At 45.0% G+C, this 20,068-nt stretch overlaps 1 protein-coding gene and 1 pseudogene across 3 annotated transcripts in view; one reads left to right on the top strand and one right to left on the bottom strand.

The window, feature by feature from the left end:
* Positions 1-4,541: 4,541 nt before the first annotated feature.
* Positions 4,542-4,719, top strand: LOC139234203 (U2 spliceosomal RNA; annotated as a pseudogene).
* A 5,907-nt stretch (positions 4,720-10,626) lies between these two features.
* mrc2 (mannose receptor, C-type 2) overlaps positions 10,627-20,068 on the bottom strand; it is a 317,669-nt gene continuing 308,227 nt past the window's right edge. For all 3 annotated transcript variants that reach the window (XM_070864753.1, XM_070864754.1, XM_070864756.1), the window contains exons 28-30: positions 14,771-14,950; positions 13,700-13,726; positions 10,627-13,593 (exon numbers count right to left, since the gene is read on the bottom strand). In XM_070864753.1, coding sequence (XP_070720854.1) covers positions 13,364-13,593; positions 13,700-13,726; positions 14,771-14,950 — 437 coding nt within the window. In that variant the 3' untranslated portion in view covers positions 10,627-13,363. The remainder of the gene's footprint in view (positions 13,594-13,699; positions 13,727-14,770; positions 14,951-20,068) is intronic.

The raw sequence follows: 20,068 nt of genomic DNA, 5'->3' as shown, positions 1-20,068 counted from the left end.
GCCTGAGGCTGAGGTTGGTAACTTTACATAAAGGATTTCAGGAGCAAAAACATACTCCAAATGCTCGTGGTGTAGCTTGTTGATCCATGGTCCCAATATGCTGGCCTAACATTTGGTATTTATGAACGGTCACTGTGAGTTCCAGTACAACCAGACTGAGTCGCAATACAAGTTTCTAACTGAATTTGGTCGAGCTCGTGCCAATGTTTTCATTGTGCAACTGACACTTGGTGACCAGAGCTGGGGGGCTGAAGGAAGCAACGCTAAAAGGGCTCAACCGAATAGTGGAGAGCAGCCTCCCCCAGATAATGACACAATCCCTATTCATGAGCCCCACAGTGACTCTCTACTGCAGTGCCTCTGTCTGTCTTTGTACCATTCAGTTTGTGAAGTTTTAAATAGTTGTAAAAGGTCATTTTTAAATTCATTCTTGGGATATGGGCTTCACTGGCAAGGTCAGCATTTATTGCCCATCCCTAGTTTCCTTGAGAAGGTGGTGATGGGCCGCCTTCTTGAATAGTTGCAGTCTGCGCGGTGAAGGTACTCCCAGTGTAAATAATCTTCATTATTCTGATTTCAAGGATGATCTGAATGAAACTTAACATTTTGTTAATTTAAACTGATTAATAGTTACTGCTATTGAATAATAGAATCTTTTTATTTTTTAAAGTTAATTTCAACCTCAATATGGTAATCTTTTGTAACTAAATCATCATAGGTCCCTTGAAATGGAGATGACTTGCTTCCACGCCAAAAAAATGGATGAGTTCACAGATGTTTCGAAAAAAGAACCCGAACTATATCCTCAAGGGTGGAAGATGCCTGTGCGAGGATTTTTTTTAATGTGTGCTGGCCGTTGCACACCAGCCACCACACGGGCTTGACAGAGGTTTTGGTCCAGTGGCAAGGATTACCCAAGACAACTGGAGACCTGCTCTGCTGTACTAAATACTGAAATAGACACTGAATAGTATGATTAATTAACATTCATATATTACTGCTCAACAGAGGGATTGCACATGCATTCCTTCACTGAAACAGAAGCTATCAGGAGAGCTTTTTTTAGCCCGTATGTAGCAAGCCCAACAAGGGAGGGGGCGGTTCTAGACTTAGTTTTAGGGAATGAAGCTGGGCAGGTGGAAGGGGTATCAGCATTTTGGTGCAAGTGAGCACAATTCAGTTAGATTTAGGGTAGTTATGGAAGAGGACAAAGATAGACCAGGAATAAAAATTCTCAATTGGGGAAAGCCAATTTTACTAAGCTGAGATGTGATTTAGCTAAAGTGGACTGGAAACAGCTACTTGAAGGTAAATCAGTGTCAAAGCAATGGGTGGCATTCAAGCAGGAGATCCTGAGGGTTCAGAGCAAGCATACCCCTTAAAGAAAAATGATAGGACTAACAAATCTAGAGCCCTCTGGATGTGAAGTGGCATACAGCGTATGATAAAGAAAAAACGAGGGCTCAATACTGCAGAAACCCTACAGGAGTAGAGAAAATGCAGGGTGAAATTTAAAAAATTAGGAAAGCAAAGAGAGTGCATGAAAACATTTTGGCAAGTAAAAGCAAAGATGTTTTATAAATACATTAAGAGCAAGAGGATAATTAAAGAAAGAGTAGGGCCCATTAGGGACCATAATGTGTGTAGAGGCAGAAGACATGGGTATGGTTCTTAATGAATACTTTGCATCTGTTTTCACAAAAGAGAAGGGCAATGCAGACATTGCAATCAAGGAAGAGTGTGAAATATTAGATGAAATAAACAGAGAGAGGGGAAGTATTAAGGGGGTTAGCAGCTTTGAAAGTGGATAAATCCACAGGCCTGAGTGAAATGTATTGCAGGCTGTCAAGAGAAGCAAAAGAGGAAATAGCAGAGGCTCAGACCATTATTTCCCAATCCTCTCTGGCTACAGGTATGATGCTGGAGGACTGATAACATTGTACCTTTGTTTATAAAGGGAGAGATAGACCGAGTAATTACAGGCCAGTCAGCCCAACCTCGGTGGTGGGAAAATTGTAAAAAATTCTGAGGGACAGCATAAATCTTCATTCAGAAAGACACGGATTAATCAAGGACAGTCAGCATGGATTTGTTAAGGGAAGGTCGTGTCTGATTAACTTGATTGAATTTTTTGAGGAGGTAACAAGGAGGGTAGTGTGTTTGATGATGTGTATATGGATTTTTGCAAGGCTTTTGATAAGGTCCCACATGGCAGACTGGTCATGAAAGTAAAAGCCTTGGATCCAAGGCAAAATGGCAAGTTGGATCCAAAATTGGCTTAGAGGCAGGAAGCAAAGGGTAATGGTTGATGGATGTTTTTGTGACTGGAAGGCTGTTTCCAGTGGGTTTCCACAGGGCTCAGTACTAGATCCCTTGCTTTTTGTGGTTTATATCAATGATTTAGACTTGAATGTAGGGGGCATGATTAAGAAGTTTGCAGATGATACAAAAATTGGTTGTGTGGTTGATAATGAAGAAGAAAGCTGTAGAATACAGGAAGATATTAATGAACTGGTCAGGTGAGCAGAACAGTGGCAAATGGAATTCAATCCAAAGAGAGGTAATACATTTGGAGATAGCTAACAAGGCAAGAGAATACACATTAAATGGTAGGACACTGAGAAGTGTAGAGGAACAAAGGAACCTTGGCGTGCATGTCCACAGATCCTTGACAGTAGCAGGCCAGGTAGATAAGGTGGTTAAGAAGGCAAACGGAATACTTGCCTTTATTAGCCGAGGCACAGAATACAAGAGCTGCGAGTTTATGCTTGAACTGCATAAAACACTAGTTAGGCCACAGCTAGAGTACTGAGTGCGGTTCTGGTCATCACATTACAGCAAGTTTTGATTGCACGAGAGAGGGTACAGAGGAGATTAATGAGGATTGTTGCCTGGACTGGAGAATTTTTAGCTATGAAGAAAGATTGGATAGACTGGGTTTGTTTTCCTTGGAACAGAGGAGGCTGAGAGAAGACCTTATTAAGATGTATAAAATTATAAGGGGTCTAGATAGTGGATAGGAAGGACCTATTTCCATTAGAGGGGTCAACAACCAAGGGACAAAGATTTAAAGTAATTGGTAGGAGGTTTAGAGGGGAATTTTTTTCATCCAGAAGGTGGTGGGGGTCTGGAACTCACTGCCTGAAAGGGTGGTCGAGGCAGAAACCCTCACTCTTGTGTATGGAGAAAGAGTCAGACTGAATACTGAGCTCAAAGTAACATGTGATCTTAGTCTTTTATTGCAGGTCTCCAAAGTGCCTCTCCCAACCTGTGAAGCCTTCTTAAATCCCTATGCTCCCAAGGGAATATGGGATCCCTTGGGACTCCGGGGAATGAGCCCCCTGGTGGCTGTACATAGTAAATACAAGTCCACATATATAACATTCCCCTTCAAAGTCAATATGTAATTATTTACAATGTGAGTCGATCTGGGACCCTTCTTGCCCTGGTTGATTGTCTCGGTGTGAAAGCTGGTGTTGTTGAATCATTTGTTGGGCTGCTGTGCAGCTGGGCCTGCTGGGCTGCCTGGTGTGTTGGGCCCTGCAGGGCTGCGTGGATGATGGGTTCTGCTTCGTGGTCAACCGTGGTGTTGGTTGCCACTGGTGTGTGTGTTGGGGGATCAAAAAAGGTAGGGTCCAAGGTGGGTTGCTCAGGGTAGTCCGTGAATCTGAGTTTGATTTGGTCCAAGTGTCTCCGGTGAATGAGTCCATTTGAAAGTTTGACCCGAAACACCCTGTTCCCCTCTTTGGCCACGACAGTGCCGGGAAGCCACTTGCGACCTTGTCCATAATTTAAAACAAATACAGGATCATTGATTTCAATCTCGCGTGACACATTTGCGCTATCATGGTATGCACTTTGTTGAAGCCGCCTGCTCGCTACCTGTTCATGTAGATCAGGGTGAACTAATGAGAGCCTTGTCTTGAGTGCTCTTTTCATGAGCAGTTCAGCAGGTGGGATCCCAGTGAGTGAGTGGGGTCTCATGCGGTAGCTAAGCAGGACTCGGGATAGGCGAGTCTGCAGTGAGCCTTCAGTTACGCTTTTCAAGCCTTGCTTGATGGTTTGCACTGCTCTCTCTACCTGACCATTGGACGGTGGTATAAACAGGGCAGATGTGACATGTTTGATCCCGTTACGGGTCATGAATTCTTTGAACTCAGCACTGGTAAGCCCTTCTTGGGGACCACTACTCGATTGCCCCACAGAAGGCAGTCTCTGCCTGTATAGACATTTCATCTTTACGCCGTTGGAACGGCTTTATCTCTTCCTGCATTCCACTGGGACACTGGACCAGCTCCCGTGAAGCACACAGCTTTTGACTAGAGATAATAAGAGATCGTGGCTTGTCCAGGTTTTGATCTGCCAGGCAGTGATGGGTGATTGCTCACTCTGAAATGCTTCCATAACCATGGCTAGATCTGCGGGCTGCGTCATTTCCACCTCCGTGGTGGGCAATGGCAGCCTACTGAGAGCATAGGTACAATTTTCTGTGCCTGGTCTGTGGCGGATGGCATAGTTGTATGCGGACAACGTCAGCACCCATCTCTTCTCGGCCTTTTGGCTAAGATCATGCGTAACTGACCTGACAGGGGAGTAACCATGACCAGAAAGTGGTTCTCCTATGCTTTTTGGAAATAGGAGGTGGGTGGGAGGCCTGCCCCGTCCACCTCCATGGCACGAACCTGGTATTGCAGTACTTCCAGGAACGGTGCAGCTTTGGCTCTAGGCCTTTTGGCTAAGAGCAAAATCATTGGCGCAAAGGGATCCTTGATGTGCGCAAGGTGACCTTTGGCGTTTATGATCTGACAAAGAATTGGAAAGATTAGCAATGAATAAAACATAAAAAAAAAAGTGAGCACCCATCTCTGGATGCGGGCAGATGCGTTGGTATTTATCCCTTTACTCTTGGAAAACAGGGATATAAGTGGCTTATGGTCAGTTTCCAATTCGAATTTTAGCCCAAACAGGCATTGATGCATTTTCTTTACCCCATAGACACACACTAACGCTTCTTTTTCAATCGTCCTGTCGGCTCTCTCAGCCTTAAGACAGACTCCTGGATGCATAAGCAACCGGTTGTAGTTGCCCGAAATCATTAGCTTGTTGCAATACACACCCGACGCCATATGATGATGTATCACATGCTAGTACCAAACGCTTACATGGATCATACAACACAAGCAATTTGTTTGAGCATAACAATTTTCTTGCTTTTACAAAGGCACTTTCTTGGCTTTTGTCCCAAACCCATTCACCCCCTTTTCGTAGTAAAGCATGTAGTGGTTCTAGCAGGGTGCTGAGACCCGGTAAGAGGTTACTAAAGTAGCTCAAGAGTCCCAGAAACGACCGCAGCTCTGTCACGTTCTGTGGCCTCGGTGCATTCTTGATTGCCTCCGTCTTTGTGTTGGTGGGCTTGATGCCGTCCGCTGCAAACCTCCTTCTCAGGAACTCCACTTCAGGCGCCAGGAAAACGCACTTCGAGCGTTTTAACCTGAGCCTCACGCAGTTGAGTCGACTAAGAACCTCCTCCAGGTTCTGCAGATGCTCGACTGTGTTCCGACCTGTGACCAAGAAATTGTCCTGGAAGACCACGGTGTGCTGGACCGACTTCAGTAAACTTTCCATGTTTCTCAAAAAATATCGCCGCCGCTGATCGGATTCCAAACGGGCACCTGTTATAAACAAAAAGACCTTTGTGCATATTGATGCAGGTGAGGGCCTTCGATGATTCCTCCAGTTCCTGCGTCATGTAGGCTGAAGTTAGATCCAGCTTCATGAACGTCTTTCCTCCCGCCAGCATTGCAAAGAGGTCGTCGGCTTTTGATAGTGGGTATTGGTCCTGCAAGGAGAAACAATTGATAGTTACTTTGTAATCGCCACAGATTCTGACGGTGCCGTCTACCTTGAGGACTGGGACAATAGGACTGACCCACTCGCTGAACTCGATCGGTGAAATGATGCCCTCTCGTTGCAGCCAGTCTAGCTCGATCTCTACCCTTTCTCTCATCATGTACGGTACTGCTCTCGCCTTGTGATGGATGGGTCGCGCCCCAGAATTAGGTGGATCTGATTTTTGCTCCTTGAAATTTCCCGATGCCTGGGTCAAACAGCGAAGGAAATTTGTTTAAGACCTGGGCACACGAAGTGTCGTCAGCGGGCGATAGCACTCGGACGTTGTCCCAGTTCCAGCGTATCTTTCCCAGCCAGCTCCCCCTGCTGAGCAGCGTGGGACCATTGCCCGGTACCACCCAGAGTGATAGCTTGTGCACCGCTCCATCGTAGGAGACCTTTACGGTAGCACTGCCAATTACAGGAATCAATTCTTTTGTGTAAGTTCTTAGTTTCTTGCGGATTGGAATTAAGACTGGCCTTGAGGCCTTGTTGCACCACAATCTTTCGAAAGTCTTTTTGCCCATGATGGACTGGCTTGCGCCCGTGTCCAGCTCCATTGACACCGGCAGTCCATTTAGTTCAACATTCAGCATCATCTGGGGACAATTTGTGGTGAATGTGTGTACCCCATGTACCTCTGCCTCCTCTATCTGAGGCTCTGTTTCATTGTGATCCTCCTCTGCAACATGGTGGGTTTGCAGATAACAGGCTTAGCAGCTTGCGTGCACACCCGTTGGAGGTGTCCCATTGTTCCACAGCCCTTGCAAATGTATCCTTTGAATCGGCATGAATGGAAACGATGATCACTCTGCCGTACCAACAAGGTGTTAATGGCCTTGCATTTATCACCCTTGATGGTGGACTCTGAGACATCTGTGGACGTGTAGCTGCAGGTATATGTGACCTGTCCTGTACGTTACAATTTAAAAACATCACTTTGTTCACAGTACTTGTAGCAGCACTTGTGTGTGGAGAGATTTGCTTAGTATTGTGACTGGTGGCAATCGCTATGGCCTTACTCAAGATTGGGGTCTCTACAGTTAAAAGTTTGCGAAGTATGGTTTCGTGGTCAATGCCAAGTACGAAAAAGTCTCTGAGCATGTGCTCCAAATTCGCAATGTCCTGCAAGGCGTCTTAATTCGGCGACATAACTCGCCACTTCCTGGCCTTCAAACCTTTTGTAGGTGTAGAACCGGTACCTCGCCATCAGAACGTTTTCCTTCGGGTTCAAATGCTCTTGGACCAGTGTGCACATATCGTCGTATGATTTCTCCATGGGTTTCGCTGGAGATAGTAGGTTCTTCATGAGGCCATACGTTGGTGCCCCACAGACGGTGAGGAGGATCGCCCTTCGTTTGGCAGTGCTCTCTTCCCCATCTAGCTCGTTGGCCACGAAGTATTGGTCGAGTCGCTCCACAAAAGTTTCCCAATCATCTCCCTCCGAAAATTTCTCCAGGATGCCCACTGTTCTCTGCATCTTTGGGTTCACTATCTGTATCTCGTCGTCAGTTGTCGTGTATGGAGAAAGAGTTAGACTGAATACTGTGAGCTCAAAGTAACGTGTGACCGTAGTCTTTTATTGCAGGTCTCCAGAGTGCCTCTCCAACCTGTGAAGCCTTCTTAAATACCTGTGCTCCCAAGGGATTATGGGATCCCTTGGGACTCCGGGGAATGAGCCCATTGGTGGCTATACAGAGTAAATACAAGTCCACATATTTAACATTCACATTTAAAAAGTGCTTTGATGTGAACTTGAAGAGCCGTAACCTACAAGGCTGTGGATCAAGAGCTGGAAAGTGGGATTAGGCCAGATAGCTCTTTGTTGGCCGGCACGGACACGATGGGCCGAAATGGCCTCCTTCCATGCCGTAAATTTCTACAATTCTATCTACTTCAGTAACTCCACACAACGGAAGCTATTTCTGAACCGCATCCTGAGGTGTATTGTATCCTTTACCACCATGACACAGTGTCAGTCGTGGCTCAGTGGTAGCACTCTTGCCTCTGAATCAGGTCACGGGTTCAAGTCCCAATCCAGACACTTTAGCACAAAAATCTAGTCTGGCACTCCAGGAGTTGAAGGTGTTGGCTTTTGGATGAGTCAGGTGAGGTTTGTCCTCCTCAGATGGATTGCAAGAGTAGGGGAGTTATTCCAGTCCTCTGGCTAACATTTACATCAACCCAGTACCTAAAACAGATGATCTGGTCATTTATTTCCTTGCTGTGTGTGTGGGAGGAAATTGGCTGCCGCGTTTCCTTTATTACAATAGTGACTACACTTCAAAAGTAAAGTTCTTTGGGAAGTACGGAAGTCATGAAAGACGCTTATATAAATGCTAATCTTTCACCTCAAAAAAAGTGACATACTTTTGCATGCATTTTATACAATACAGCGATAAAGCTACTAAAATGTACCCGAATATGCAGATCAATCTGCTGAAGACAAAGAGTTAAAGAAACTCTGGATTTATGGGATATTTGAATTCTTCCTGTTGTAGTTTCCAGGGTTAATGTATCTGCATTTGCTGGATTTCAAGACTTGTTTCAGGCTTTAAACATACTGCAATGACAGTAGTAATCTTCAGTTCGTGCATAGTTGATTTTGCGCAACAAATGTTGCTTATCCAGCTCTGTAAGAGCAGACCAACATGTGATCTCGATCCAGGAATGGCAGCCTGCTCTGAAGCAATATGCAAGATCGGCAAGCTTTCTACATCAATTCTCTTTCACTGAGAACAGGCTGCTTGTTTCTGCTGGAATGGGGCTGGCCCTTGGTTCCCTTTCACTTCAGTCAGTACTCACTGGAAACTGGGCAGTGATGCCCGTCGACACAACATGAACAGCATACATACAGTCAGCAGTGCTCCATTGCTACGCTGCTGTTCACGGGTGAGCTAGGACCTCGGCGATACAGACAATGTCAATGTCGACAAATTAAATAAATGAAAACATTTACCAAGCAGTGAAGCTGAGACTTATTTACCAACCAATCATTCTCTCAGTCCCACTTATTAACATCAGCACTGGAATAACGCTCCACAGGACAGCTTTGACTGGGAACAGTTCAGATTTCTTCACAGTTATCCCAAAGATATATCTGTCCAATGGTGTTATTATAGGAGCATTCTTAACCCTTTTACTGTTAAACAGAGAAGGTGAAATCCTGGTATTCACCAGGAATTTAAACCTGATCGAATTAGTTTTATTGATGAAGATTGACCAAAGCAGGCCAGTGGAGTTTGGTCCCAAGTCCTCAGCACGTGCAGGTACCTACAGTCGAAGCCATGGTGTCCCAGCTCACTCTTTACCCTTCGTAGACTTCAGCTGAATACAGCCAAGCCTTAAAAAAGTACCGTGTGTTCTAGACACTGCACAGCACAGATACAACTCGCAGTGAGTGGGGGAGGTGGGGATGCCAAGGGGCATCACTCACCAAATGCCATTGGCAGGACATCCACGTTTCTCTCTCGGGCCTCATGTTTTCCATCCTGGACTGGCAGGTCTCACAGTCAAAAAATCGTTTAATAAACTTAAGTGAGTTCTTGTTGGACAACTCTAACATTTTCCAATATGTGCAGTCCAAAATAAACCCAACTCTGACACACAATTCTCCTGTGAGCCTGATATTATAAAAAAATTAACCAATGCAAGGTGGATTTTCAGGTCTTAAATGGTTTTCACTTCTGTGACCAAAGTGGTCGAGACTATGCAATATGACTGAAGATGTCCTAGGTCAGATAGGATATCTGGAAATAAACCCACTCCATCCTATTTATCAGCAGACAAGGCCAAGCCAATTAAACAGTGCATTCGAGGTGCCATTCATTATCATTAGTATAAGAGAGAAACAAAAATCAGGAGTGGTAAATGAGGAGGCTATAACCTCCAAAAAGATTGGAGGGCTGATATTGTTGCCCCACCCCGGCATTGTGTAGGTTTTTCTTTTATTCATTCTCAGGATGTGGGTGATGCTGGTATTTATTGCCCATCCCTAGTGGCCCAGCTTCTGATGGGTTACTTTACTCTAGCATGGAGGATTGTAGGCCTGTAATTGAAAGCGAGTGGATACGGTGAGGGGCGTGTGATGCTCCTGCCAGATTTTCCTCTCTGGGCTCTGCCCAGCTAATGCACAACACCCAGGTAGTGGAGATGAAAATCTATCCCGGTGTCCTAGCCCATTGCAGCCTGTGGTTCAGTATCAGTGGATGATTAATGGCAAAATAAAAACGCTTCACAACATAAACTTAAAAAACACTTTATTCTGAGAATCCTGTTTGGCAAATTTCTCTGCCTGCTGTTATACTCAGCGATAGAAATGGACAGAAAGTCAGTTTTTGCAGCTCCTCGACCACAAAATAAATGTGTATGTTTCAAAAGCTTGAAATAACTTTCAGTACGGGAATGGGTTAAATCTCCTTCTCATTTCCCCACCCCCCCGAAAAACTAGCGGATTTTATTCTAAGAATATTTGGACCCCCTGAATAGAAGAAATTGGTCTTTGATGAGGAGCGCCGAACAGGCTCATAGCGAATTGGCAGCCCGTTTTGCAACCCGCCCGATTTTCTTTCCCGTCGATTTGGATCGGGCGTGGTATACCACGGTCTGCTGATTCGGACACAGTGTAACACGGGCTGCTGAGTCAGGCGTGGTGTAACACGGGCTGATTCGCTGTGAGCGTTTCACGCTACCAATATAGACCAATTTCACCCCGCCCCCACCCCCCCCCCCCGCCCCCGGTATCGTTTGATTGTCATCGAGACTCTTTGTAACTTTGTGCACAGTTTAATATCTCAATAAAGTGCCCTACAGAATTCCTGGTTTAGGCATCAGATGCAAAATGGAAAAAAAATGTTGGTCTCCAGTGTTGCAATCCCTTCATCTGAAAGAACATCAGAAAACAGAAAGATTTATCTCCACCTTAACATCTGGGATGCTGTTAACATTCGGGACATTTCTTCCATTGCTTTGGATCCTCCCCACCCCAATGGAAGCTAAATGTAAAGTACTCTGCTCTTGCGATAGTATAACTCCCTTCAATGGGACTTACATAACTCATTGCCAGACTGACCGGTTTTATCGTCCCTCTCTGTGTTAGCCGACTGTGACTCCTTACCACAAATACACCTTTATTCTTATCCCAGTCCTCTCAAACCTTGCAGTAAATCTCCCTCACCTTTTCCCCTACACAAACTCAATATTCTTTACTGTACCGGTGCCATTCTTCGCTACTGCTTCCAACATACATACAATCCCTTTTCCAGAGACCCACAGAAGATCAGCCCGTGTTACACCACGCCTGACTCGCCTGCTCCACCCCCATGTAAGAGGGTTTGGGCAGCCCATGAAAAATGCTTCAAAACCTTGCGATGGCACTGACCAAACCCAGGATGCTCACCCACTCTTCTGCCAACTTTAACTTCCAACAGCCGCCCTAGCCCTCCAATCACAACTATGCTGCCCAATACATCAGGGACTGCAAGTGCCTCACCAACACAATATAAAGTGACAGAACCTAAAATTTAAATGTACATAAAAGATTTTTTCTTTGTTTCAAATTTAAAAAAACAGCCCAGGGTAACCGCAGCACAAATGACATGGCATGATATTAGTGTATGAATCATCACCCTATCGCTCGCTGATTTAACAGAGGTGTCAACCAGTTTAAAATAAATATTGGCTGCTTCATTTCCAGGCTTATATTGGAACAAGTTAGGTAACTAGCTTGATATCTACGTACTGTATCGGGAATATCAGGTTCTCTTTACGAACCTGTGCTCCTGGTACAGAGCATTGCCTGTTGGGAGTACGAAGCCTGGAATTTGGACACATCACCCTCCCCTCATGATTTTCCATCCATTGAAATTTGTGGAAAGAAAGTTTTCGGGTTGGAGTGCCCGTCCCTGGAAACCCTAATTCATGCCCCTGAATGGGATCACCAGCTCATGGAATTACCCCTCATCCCCCAACCCCACCGCGTTTCCTCAGGAGATGGATGTGAGGAACTTTTCCTTCTGATGAATGTGATTGATTAGTTGAACAGTATTGACCATGGCGGACGCAGTTAAAATCCAAAGAGTGCATCCAGCACTTGGCGGAGAGGAAGCCTAACGATCCAATCTGATGAGGGCACATATCTTTCACTGATCACGGCTCCACATCATCACTTAAGGGATATTCTCGCATTTCCTCTCGTTGTATCTTCGTCTAACTGGAGTGTTATCGTGATCTGGAGTCTAAGATATTTCCACAACTCAACGCTTCCATGCTCTATATCATTTTCTGTCTCACTTCCTCCTCCTGCACATCGAACAGGTCACGCGTGTTGATCACATTCACTCAACTATTCAAACAGGCTTCTCAACTCCTGACTATCTGATTATGAATTGGGAACATAGGAACAGGAGTAGGCCATTCAGCCCCTCGAACGTGTTCCACCATTCAATTAGACCATGGCTGATCTGTACCTCAACTCCATAAACCCACCTTGGTTCTGTAACCCATAATACCCTTACTCAACAAAAATCTTATCAATCTCAGTTTTAACATTTACAATTGACCCCCAGCCTCAACAGCTTTTTGGGGGAGAAAGTGTTCCAGATTTCCACTACCCTTTGTGTGAAGAAGTGCTTCCTGACCTCACCCTTGATCAGCCTAGCTCTAATTTTAAGGTTATGGCCCCTTGTTCTGGACTCCGCCACTAGAGGAAATAGTTTCTCTCCATCAACCCTATCAAATCCTTTAATCAGCTTAAACATGAGTTAAGTGCGTAACAAGAGGTGGGTCAGTGGAGGTACAAGCCACGCCATGATAATCGGGCACACATTCCATCCTCTCAGATTGTGCAGCGTCAACCTCTGGCTATTTTCTGTGCTACTCCGCATCAATAGCTTTTAAAGGTCTCTGGTGGGCTGGACATTAACAGTTGCTCACGGGAGCACTTTCAAAGATAGTGTTGACTCCAACCCAGATGCCGTTCACTCAGCGTAAGCACACACACGCCCCTTCCTGTCTGTGGAAGCACGGACCTGACAAACAGAGCGCAGACTGGGGAAAACACTGCGGCCAACATTTTTACCATGCTGAAACTGAGGGAAGGCTCGTCAGGCATAGTGGGTGCGTGACGATTTTATTCTTTGAATTGTGCACTTTTACATAGAAACGCTCCTGCGTCAAGGTCAATAACACAGTTGAAGCCTGTTTATTGGGGTGCCCTAGTGGATACAAATTGCCCCATTTGTCAGATGATCCCTATGAAGCAAAATCCACCAGTATTGATGTAAATATATATATACATATATTAGGAATTAACTGGGTGCCTGAGAAATATATCCTATAAAGGCATGTCCCCATTAAGCAGTGCCAACTGTATCACGGCAAGATTGTGCTGGAGCTCTGTGCTGACCTGCGTTATGTTCTGAACACCAGTCCGTGCTTTCCACACTGAAGAGAGACAGAGGAGCAGGTGCCAGAGTTATTCCTGCTGTTCGTTCATTTCCATGTCTGACACCAGGATATTTTTCTCCACGGACTCGCTGGGCGTCGAGGACGTCCGGCTGTAGCGCGCGCTCTCAAAAGCCCCACGACGCGAGCCCGAGGCTGCCCGCCGTCGATACAGGAGCAGCAGGACCACCACCACCGCCAGCAGCACCAACGCGCCCAGCACGTACAGGATGATGTCTAAGGTGTGCCCCTGCAGGCCAGCTGCAAAAACAAAACATGGACAAGGAAAGGGAAGATAAAGCCTCAAAATCAAGTCACTGCATTCAAATGGAAATTAGCAACAGAAACCTGCAGGAGTTTTACTTACAGGAAACGGCAAGACTGGTTTCTTGAACTGTGAGGAAATTTAAAAACAATGCGTTAACTTAATTAACATTGAAGGAATGAACAGGCTAGCCTCATAGTTAAGGCAATGTGAGGGCCATACAAACTTTGAGCGATAGTGTGAAACAGGCACTAGTGAATCGACAGCCCGTTTCACATCTTTCTCGACTGACCTGGATGGAAATAAAAATCAGGAGAGATGTAAAACGAGCTGCGATTCACTATCGCACAAAGTCAGTATTACCCCAGTAAAGTTTAAAGGATTGGATCACCACAAGATTTTACGTTATAGAGTATTTTTCTCAGTAAAAATCACGAGGGTGTCCCGTGGCATTGTTCGGCGGGGTTGGATGAGCCGAATTGTATATGGTCAGGAGCAACATAATATGCATCGCACAGAGTATTATTCTGCAAAAAGGCGGAGCTGTGTCCCTTTAAAGTCACATGGTCTAATTACTGTAAATAGGCACTTTCTTGGGTCAATGAAAGGGCACTTCCTCAAGTACTTCCTGAGGTCACTTTGAGAGCAATTGTTTCTCTGTAGAAAGGGTGATGACTTCACAAGAGGTTAGTGTATAAATGAACCATCCAACATGGTCCACAGTTATTCACACCAGGATGGTCCCAGGTTCGATTCCTGGAATCATTGACTTAGTTGATTTCAGCTGAGACCGTGGCAATGGCAGAATAATGGGCCTGAGTGTCTGCAGGCTATGGGGGATGGGGGGGACAGAAACCAACCAGAGCCTCTGCTCCTCATCGCTAATCCATTGCTCGCTGCTGGAAAGGTCACCAACGTGGATGCTGAGATAGACCCCATGGTGGGAGCTGAATGGCCTCCTTCTGTACCATACTGCAGTATGAGTCGCTGCCTTCAGGATAGGAGGGGAAAATTTCTCATGGGAAAGTAACAGAGATTCCCTTTCTTCTGCGATGTGCACACTGTAACGTTAGCCACAGGCACGGCCCAGAGGCCCTGCCTGTCCAGGAGCCAGCGTGCTAACGATGTTAGTCTTTGATAGTCCCAAAAATTCTCTTTCCCTTTAGTTCTTACCTCTTGGCATTTTGCAGATAATGCCTAGTGTGATGCTGGTACAGGGACCAATTCCCCAGATGCCAGTGTTACTGTTGATCCAATAGCATGTGTTCGGACTCATTAAACTCATGTTCTCAGTTTCACGAGCCCAGTTTGAATAGTTCAAGGCTGTCTTATCAGACCAGACAAGCGAGCCACCTAAAGCAACAGAGGATGAAGAGTTGATTACACTGTACGGTAAACGCATTAACTATATAGTACCTGCTTTCTCAAGGGGTGGAACTGTTCAATATGAAGTAGGAAGGTCCAGATCCATATCCTTGGTCTCAGTGCACTTGGATGATCTTTGCTGTAGAGCGGATGAGGTAACTAGCGATTGGCCTCAGCATTCCTGGGCTAAGGAAGAGGAAGCTCCCATTCTCAACAGCTATTCAGTGGCATTTCCTGAAAATGTTTGCGTGGGGATGTGAGACAAGGCCAAGATAGGCTAAGCTGTGATGTCCTGCGTAGGTGAATAGCCGGCTGATGCTCTACATCTGGGCTTAGGTATGTAAAAGGCCTTTGGGATAACAGCATGAGATTCCGTTCAATTGCGCTGTTTTTTTTCGGCGCAATTTGCCCGAAATCGGCGAAAGTAGCGCAAAAGATTGAGGTTTCGCGATCTTTTGCATTAATTTAAAAACATCTGCTGGAAGTCGTTCTCGCCCTCAAAACGGAACCAAGTCAGCACTCTTAAATATATCGAGGAGTATTTTTTAAAGCAAAGTTTAAAAAATTGATATTCTAAAACGCTGCCCGATCATGCTGGATCCTGGCAGATTTCACATTTGGTGATTTACAGAGGAGTTTGAGTGGAAACTTGAGGAAATAAAAATACTTCTCAAAACTAGCGCAATTTTAGGCGTAATTTGTGCCTGGATCAACGATTTCGCCCACAGCAGAATCTCTACCCAGTGTACTTTAAGCCACCTAGCCTTCAGGAAGTGATGGCGGAGAAATGGTAAAAATTAAATAACGGAATGGTTCACGAACAAACGGTTAACTAACTGGGAGCAAAATCCCTTTGTCCCGTTATTCTAAGTTACTGACAGCACTACTATCTCTCCCCTTCATTGTCAGGTCTCTAAAAGCATCTAATGTGACATTCCACTGTGATCATAGAATCACAGAATCATAAAATTCAACAGCATGGAAGGAGGCCATTTCGGCCCATCGCGTCTGCGCCGGCCAAAAAAGAGCTATCCAGCCTAATCCCACTTTCCAGCTCTTGGTCCGTAGCACTGTAGGTTACGGCACTTCAAGTGCACATCCAAGTACTTTTTAAATGTGGTGAGGGTTTCTGCCTCTACAATCCTTTCAGGCAGTGACTTCCAGACATCACCACCCTCTGGGTGAAAAACTTTCCCCTCAAATCCCATCTAAACATCCTACCAATTACTTTAAATTTATATCCCCTGGTTGTTGACCGCTCTGCTAAGGGAAATAGGTCCTTCCTATCAACTCTATCTAGGCCCCTCATAATTTTATACACCTCAATAAGGACTCCCTTCAGCCTCCTCTGTTCCAAAGAAAATAAACTTAGCCTGTACATGCTTTCCTCATAGCTAAAATTCTCCAGTCCAGGCAACATCCTCTTAAATCTTCTCTGTACCCTCTCCAGTGCAATCACATCTTTCCTGTAATGTGGTGACCAGAACGGCCACAGTACTCTAGCTGTGGCCAAACTAGTGTTTTATACAGTTTAAGCATAACCTCCCTGCTCTTGTATTCTATGCCTCGGCTAATAAAAGCAAGTATTCCATATGCCTTCTTAACCACCTTATCTACCTGGCCTGCTACCTTCAGGGATCTGTGGTCACTTTGTTCCTCTACACTTCTCAGTGTCCTACTGTTTAATGTGTATTCCCTTGCCTTGTTAGTTCTCCCCAAATGTATTATCTCACACTTGTCCGGATTGAATTCCATTTGCCACTGTTCTGCCCACCTGACCAGTTCATTGAAATCAGGACCGGAACCGATGTCCTAGGCGGAGTGTTTGCTAGTGCTGTTGGGGAGGGTTTAAACTAAAATGGCAGGGGGTTGGGAATCAATGCAGGGAGGCAGAGGGAAGTAAAAACGGGGCAGAAGCAAAAGGTAGGAAGGAGAAAAACAAGAGTGGAGGGCAGAGAAATCAAGGGCAAAATCAAAAAGGGCCACATTACAACATAATTCTAAAAGGACAAAGAGTGTTAAAAAAACAAGCCTGAAGGCTCTGAGTCTCAATGCGAGCAGCATTCGTAATAAGGTGGATGAATTAACTGCGCAGATAGCTGGTAATGGATATGATGTAATTGGGATTACGCAGACATGGCTCAAGGGTAACCAAGGCTGGGAACTCAACATCCAGAGGTATTCAATATTCAGGAAGAACAGACAGGAAGGAAAAGGAGGTGGGGTAGCGTTACTGGTTAAAGAAGCGATTAACGCAATAATAAGGAAGGACATTAGCGTGATGATGTGGAATCTATATGGGGAGAGCTGCGAAACACCAAAGGGCAGAAAACGTTAGTGGTAATTGTGTACAGACCACCAAACAGTAGTAGGGAGATTGGGGATGGCATCAAACAGGAAATTAGGGATGCGTGCAATAAGGGTATAGCAGTTATCATGGGTGACTTTAATCTACATATTGATTGGGCTAACCAAACTTGTAGCAATACTGTGGAGGAGGAGTTCCTGACGTGTATAAGGGATGGTTTTCTGGACCAATATGTCGAGAAACCAACTAGAGAGCAGGCCATCCTAGACTGGGTCTTGTGCAATGAGAGAGGATTAATTAGCAATCTGGTTGTGCGAGGCCCCTTGGGGAAGTGACCATAATATGGTAGAATTCTTCATTAAGACGGAGAGTGACACAGTTAATTCAGAGACTAGGGTCCTGAACTTAAAGAAAGAAAACTTCGACAGTATGAGATGTGAATTGGCTAGGATAGACTGGCGAATGATACTTAAAGCGTTGATGGTAGATAGTCAATGGCAGACATATAAAGATCACATGGATAAACTACAAATGGTGTTAGGGAAATTGAAGGGACTGAAGGCCGATAAATCCCCAGGGCCTGATAGTCTGCATCCCAGAGTACTTAAGGAAATGGCCCTAGAAATAGTAGATGCATTGGTGGTCACTTTCCAACATTCCATGGACTCTAGATCAGTTCCTATGGATTGGAGGGTAGCTAAAGTAACCCCACTTTTTAAAAAAGGAGGGAGAGAGAAAACAGAGAATTATAGACCGGTTAGCCTGACATTGGTGGTGGGGAAAATGCTGGAGTCAATTATTAAAGATGTAATAGCAGCACATTTGGAAAGTAGTGACAGGATCGATTGAAGTCAGCATGGATTTATGAAAGGGCAATTAGCTTTGACAAATCTTCTAGAGTTTTTTGAGGATGTAACTAGTAGAGTGGATAAGGGAGAACCAGTAGATATGGTGTATTTGGACTTTCAAAAGGCTTTTGACAAGGTCCCACACAAGAAATTAGTGTGCAAAATTAAGGCACATGGTATTGGGGCTAACGTATTGACGTGGATAGAGAAATGGTTGGCAGACAGGAAGCAAAGAGTGGGAATAAACGGGTCCTTTTCAGAATGGCAGGCAGTGACTAGTGGGGTACCGCAGGATTCAGTGCTGGGACCCCAACTATTTACAATATACATGAATGATTTAGACGCAAGAATTGAATGTAATTATCTCCAAGTTTGCAGATGACACTAAGCTGGGTGGCAGTGCGAGCTACGAGGAGGATGCTAAGAGGCTGCAGGGTGACTTGGACAGGTTAGGTGAATGGGCAAATGCATGGCAGATAATGTGGATAAATGTGAGGTTATCCACTTTGGTGGCAAAAACAGGAAGGCAGATTATTATCTGAATGGTGACAGATTAGGAAAAGGGGAGGTGCAACGAGACCTGGGTATCATGGTGCATCAGTCATTGAAGGTAGGCATGCAGGTACAGCAGGCAGTAAAGAAAGCAAATGGCATGCTGGCCTTCATAATGAGGGGATTTGAATATAGGAGCAGGGAGGTCTTACTGCAGTTGTACAGGGCCTTGGTGAGACCACACCTTGAGTATTGTGTGCAGTTTTGATCTCCTAATCTGAGCAAGGACACTCTTGCTATTGAGGGAGTGCAGCAAAGGTCACCAACTGATTCCCAGGATGGCAGGACTGACATATGAGGAAAGAATGGATCGACTAGGCTTATACTCACTGGAATTTAATAGAATGAGAGGGAATCTCATAGAAATGTATAAAGTTCTGACGGGACTGGACAGGTTAGATGCAGGAAGAATGTTCCCGATGTTAGGGAAGTCCAGAACCAGGGACATAGTCTAAGGATAAGGGATAAGCCATATAGGACCAAGATGAGGAGAAACTTTTTCACCCAGAGAGTTATGAACCTGTAGAATTCTCTACCACAGAAAGTAGTTGAGTCCAGTTCGTTGGACATATTCAAAAGGGAGTTAGATGTGGCTCTTATGGCTAAAGGGATCAGGGGGGTATGGAGAGAAGGCTGGGGTTGGGTACTGAGGTTGAATGATAAGCCATGATCATATTGAATGGCGGTGCAGGCTCGAAGGGCCGAATGGCCTGCTCCTGCACCTATTTTCTATGTTTCTTGCAGTCTACAGTTTTCTTCTTCATTATCAACCACACAGCCAATTTTAGTATCATCTGCAAACTTCTTAATCATACCCCCTACATTCAAGTCTAAATCTTAGATATATACCACAAAAAGCAAGGGACCTAGTACTGAGCCCTGCAAAACTCGACTGGAAACAGCCATCCAGTCACAAAAACATCAATTGACCATTACCCTTTGCTTCCTGCCTCGGAGCCAATTTTGAAACCAACTTGCCACTTTTCCTTGGATTCCGTGGGCTTTTCGTGACCAGTCTGCCATGTGAGATCTTATCAAAAGCATTTCTAAAATCCATAAACACTACATCAAATGCACTACCCTCATTGATCCTGCTTGTTACCGCCTCAAAAAATTCAATCACGTAGGTCAGGCACGACCTTCCCTTAAAAAAATCCATACTCACTGTCCTTGATTAATCTATGTCTTTCCAAATGAAGATTTATCCTGTCCCTCAGAATTTTTTCCAAAAGTTTTCCCACCACCGAAATTAGGCTGATTGGCCTGTAATTCCTCTTTTGCTTCTCAGGGATACATTTCATCTGGGTCTGGGGATTTATCCACTTTCAAAGCTGCTAAACCCCTTAATACTTCCGCTCTCACTATGTTTATTTCATCTAATATTTCACACTCCTCCTT

The sequence above is a fragment of the Pristiophorus japonicus genome, chromosome 21, assembly GCF_044704955.1.
Source record: "Pristiophorus japonicus isolate sPriJap1 chromosome 21, sPriJap1.hap1, whole genome shotgun sequence".
Classification (NCBI taxonomy): domain Eukaryota; kingdom Metazoa; phylum Chordata; class Chondrichthyes; family Pristiophoridae; genus Pristiophorus; species Pristiophorus japonicus.
This window is presented reverse-complemented; position numbering and strand designations above follow the sequence as displayed.